Source organism: Nansenia antarctica, assembly GCF_963989245.1.
Source record: "Nansenia antarctica genome assembly, chromosome: 3".
Taxonomy (NCBI): domain Eukaryota; kingdom Metazoa; phylum Chordata; class Actinopteri; order Argentiniformes; family Microstomatidae; genus Nansenia; species Nansenia antarctica.
Window position 1 is genome coordinate 69,775,088 of NC_137688.1, and position 4,223 is coordinate 69,779,310.

The following is a 4,223-nucleotide window of genomic DNA, read 5'->3' on the forward strand; positions in this document are numbered from 1 at the left end:
AGTTAAGGTAGATATGTACAGTTAAGGTAGCTATGTACAGTTAAGGTAGCTATATACAGCTAAGGTAGACATGTACAGTTAAGGTAGATATGTACAGTTAAGGTAGATATGTACAGTTAAGGTAGATATGTACAGTTAAGGTAGCTATGTACAGTTAAGGTAGCCATGTACAGTTAAGGTAGATATGTACAGTTAAGGTAGCTATGTACAGTTAAGGTAGCCATGTACAGTTGAGGTAGATATGTACAGTTAAGGTAGCTATGTACAGTTAAGGTAGATATGTACAGTTAAGGTAGATATGTACAGTATGGTGTATACATATGTATATAAGTTATAACATTAAAAATGTATTTATAGAGAGGGATAAGGGATATAATTTGAGAGGTAACCACAACTTTAACAAGGGTTATGCTCGCACCCATCTCAGGAGCAGGTGCATATCATTCTACGGAGTTACCATGTGGAATGGGCTAGATGAAAATATGAATGACAGCAGAAATATTGCTCTATTTAAAAAAAGGTTTAAAGAAATGATTTTTGTTAAATACCAAAATGAGGAAAGGGAAGGTTGTTAATCTTCCGTAAACTAAGGTGTGGTTTTCTTTGTCTTTTTCTTCTGTATTACAATGCGGATACTGATGTTTGTTATTTATTTATTTTGTGTTGTTTCAGTATTAAGAATGGTTTATTTATTTATTTTGTGTTGTATCAATATTAAGAATGAAAAAGTATTAAAACGGATGATACTGAAATATATGTATTAATTAATTGGATTATATAATGTAAGTATAATTGTTAAGTATAAACAGGGGTAGGACAGGATAAGCCTAGGCTTCTTCCTACTCCTTTTCGAACAATTGATAGGACTACTCTACATATTAGTTATTTGTTATTTATTATTTTAAATCATGTTCGAAAGAAAGATTCATTCATTCATGCATTCATTCAGCCATTCATTCATTCATTCATTCATAAATAGTCTCAAATTTAAAAAAGAGGTATGTATAAATGTGCAACAATAGGGTATGTGAAAAGGTATTATTTGTAAACAGCAGTAGTGCAAAGAGTAACTGAGTGTTCAACATGAATGAAACACAATTATCAGGGGGGCAATCGCCCCCCAAGCCCCTTCACACAGGTCAGAACAGACGGCTATGTGTCACCAACCCCCCTGGTCCATCAGTGGTCCAGGTGAACTATGACCTCACCTCTGAGTCCGCCAGGCCAGAGGCCATCTCCTCATCCTCGTCTTCATCCTGCCAGACAGACAGAAGCAATCGCATAATGAGAATGAGAACAACACAAAACGAAACTCCCAACGGATAAAAATCGATCGATCGATCGATTGAACTGATCGATTAGTAAGCCTGGTGTCTGTCTGCAGCGGGCAGACGTGGTTAGTGAGGAGTGGTGGTGGAGGGGGTCAGTGTCAGGGTGAATTCTGGGTAATGTGGGACCCCTAAGCTCCAGTCCCTTCCTGTGACATCATCACCCCCAGGAAGTGATGTGATTTTACCAGACATCCATGTTAAACCTGCAGTAACAGTCCTGTCAACTAGATTTTTGTTAGAACAGGAAACAAACCCAGATGTCCCACATTACCCAGGTGCCCCAGATTACCCAGAGTCACTCTGTGACCCCCCCCCCCCCCCCCCCCCCTCCTGTAACAGGGACACAGAACAGAGGGAGAAAGCAGCATTCTGCATTAGGGAGAGGGAGCACAACATGGAGAAAGAGATGTCAAGGTCGAGGGAGAGGGAGAGACAATGAAAGAGAGAGAGGGAGAGAGAGAGAGGGGGGGGGGAGAGAGATAGAAGGAGAGAGAGAGGGAGAGAGGGAGAGAAAGACAGAGAGAGAGAGAGAGAGAGAGAAGGAGAGAGACAAGGAAAGAGAGAGAGAGTGGGGGGGGACAGAAAGAGAGAGAGGGGGAGAGAGAGACAGAAGGGGAGAGAGAGAGAGACAGGAGAGAGAGAGAGGGAGAGAGAGAGAGAGTGGGAGAGACAAGGAAAGAGACTGAGAGGGGGGGAGACAGAAGGAGAGAGAGAGAGAGAAAGAGAGAGAGAGAGAGAGAGAGGAGAGGGAGAGGAGAGAGAGAGAGAGAGAGAGAGAGAGAGGGAGAGAGAGAGAGAGAGAGAGAGAGAGAGAGAGAGAGAGAGAGAGAGAGAGAGGGAGAGATGAAGACTGAGAGGTGATGCAGGGCTCGGCACCATTATCTGTCTGAAGCTTTCGAAGAGGAAGTGCGGTGCTGCTGGGTAGTGTGTGTGTGTGTGTGTTGGTAGTGTGAGGTAACGATGTCGCCCGGCGCCGCAGTCTGAGTGTGTCCTCCCCCGCAGAACACAGGTGCTGCTGGGAACCAACACCTGGCCGCTCAAAACTACTAACAAAACACCTTCTGCTACCTAGCATAGCAGCCCAATTCGGTTGTTAAGTCTGACGTCAAACGTGACGTTTAGCAATTTCCGGGTCCAAACCAGAAATTCCCCGCACCAGAGTACCAGAGTAAAGAGTAAAGAGTAAAGATGGCAGCGCGTTCACACGCGAAGCTGGGAGAGCTCCCGACGTTGGTGCTTTTAGCGTTTTTAAGTACATTTGTATGTACATTTTTATTTCAGTACTTATAGGGAACTGTTGTGTAAATAGTACCTACAGCAGACTAGACTTACTAGAAGTTGGTGCGCAAAACGAGAAGACAGTAACAGCGGAGTTCCTGAAGCAACAAAGGATCCCACACGATATCGCTCGCTCACCGGGAGAACAATGGTACACAATCCCAACCCTGAGACGCAAACGACGGCGTCGAGACCGTAAGCAACGCCTAGGCCGCAGGGGAGGCCTGCTAGCTAGGCTAAGGAGGAGCCCGGATAAACCAGCTTTGCCGAGTATATTCCTCTCTAACGTAAGATCCCTAGCTAACAAGATGGACGAACTGAGACTGCAGGTTGCTTCCAACAACACCGTGGGGGATAGCTGTGTGATTATTCTCACAGAAACCTGGCTCAGCGCTTCCATTGTTGACTCCGCGGTCGCGTTACAAGGCCGCACTTTACACCGTGCCGACAGGACTTTGCTTAGCGAGAAGACGCGCGGAGGCGGCCTGATCATATCTACGAAGGACAGCTGGTGCTTAAACACAAAAACTGTAAGTAGCCACTGCTCCCCAGACCTGGAATACTTGACTGTTAAATGCCGACCCACATACCTCCCGAGGGAATTCAACGCAGTGTACATAACAGCTGTATACATAGCACCTAGCACGGATGCTAGCTTAGCTTTAGCCCGGCTACATGACGTCATCAGTGGTGGACAGAGCGCAGATCCTCAAGCAGTACATATCATCGCGGGGGATTTCAATCATGCTGACCTGAAGGTAGTACTACCCAAGTTCTATCAGCATGTTAAATGTGCAAACAAGAGGAGATAACACACTGGACAAGGTATACACCAACATCAAGCTTGCCTACAAGGCTAGACCGCTAGCTCATCTAGGCATGTCTGACCACGTGTCCATCCTCCTGATCCCAGCCTACACTCCCATGAGGAAAAGTGCTGTCTCATTTTATGGACCCAGATTGTGGAATGCACTGCCAGTTTACATTAGGGATGCAAGTGTGTCGTGTAGCTGCAGGGAGGGTGTCGCTGCAGTCAGCGTGTAGCTGCAGTCAGCGTGTAGCTGCAGTCAGCGTGTAGCTGCAGTCAGCGTGTAGCTGCAGTCAGCGTGTAGCTGCAGGGAGGGTGTAGCTGCAGTCAGTGTGTAGCTGCAGGGAGGGTGTAGCTGCAGTCAGTGTGTAGCTGCAGTCAGTGTGTAGCTGCAGTCAGCGTGTAGCTGCAATCAGTGTGTAGCTGCAGGGAGGGTGTAGCTGCAGGGAGGGTGTAGCTGCAGGGAGGGTGTAGCTGCAGTCAGCGTGCTCAGAGTCATGTAGCTCTCCGCTCTGCTGGTCTCTGTGGCCACAGATGTGAGGCTTAGTTTCCGCTCGGTAGAGGTAGAGAAAGAGGGGGAGAGAGGGAGAGGTGGGGGAGAGAGAGAGAGGTAAGAGAGAGAGAGAGAGAGAGAGAGAGAGAGAGAGGGGGGGGGGGGAAGGGGGAGACAGAGAGAGAGAGAGGTAAAGAGAGAGAGAGAGAGAGAAAGAGAGAGGCAAAGAGAGAAAGAGAGAGGTAAAGAGAGAGAGAGATAGGTAAAGAGAGAGAGAGAGAGAGACAGAGGTAGAGAGAGAGAGAGACAGAGG

The 4,223-nt window shown here is 47.0% G+C and overlaps 1 protein-coding gene across 1 annotated transcript in view; it reads right to left on the reverse strand.

Moving 5' to 3' along the window:
• The window catches only part of arhgef3l (Rho guanine nucleotide exchange factor (GEF) 3, like), a gene marked incomplete at both ends in the record, with an annotated part of 24,040 nt that overhangs the window by 12,877 nt on the left and 6,940 nt on the right, over positions 1-4,223 (reverse strand). Inside the window, one exon of the mRNA XM_080527487.1 lies at positions 1,209-1,256. Within this exon, the coding sequence (XP_080383613.1) occupies positions 1,209-1,256 (48 nt within the window). The remainder of the gene's footprint in view (positions 1-1,208; positions 1,257-4,223) is intronic.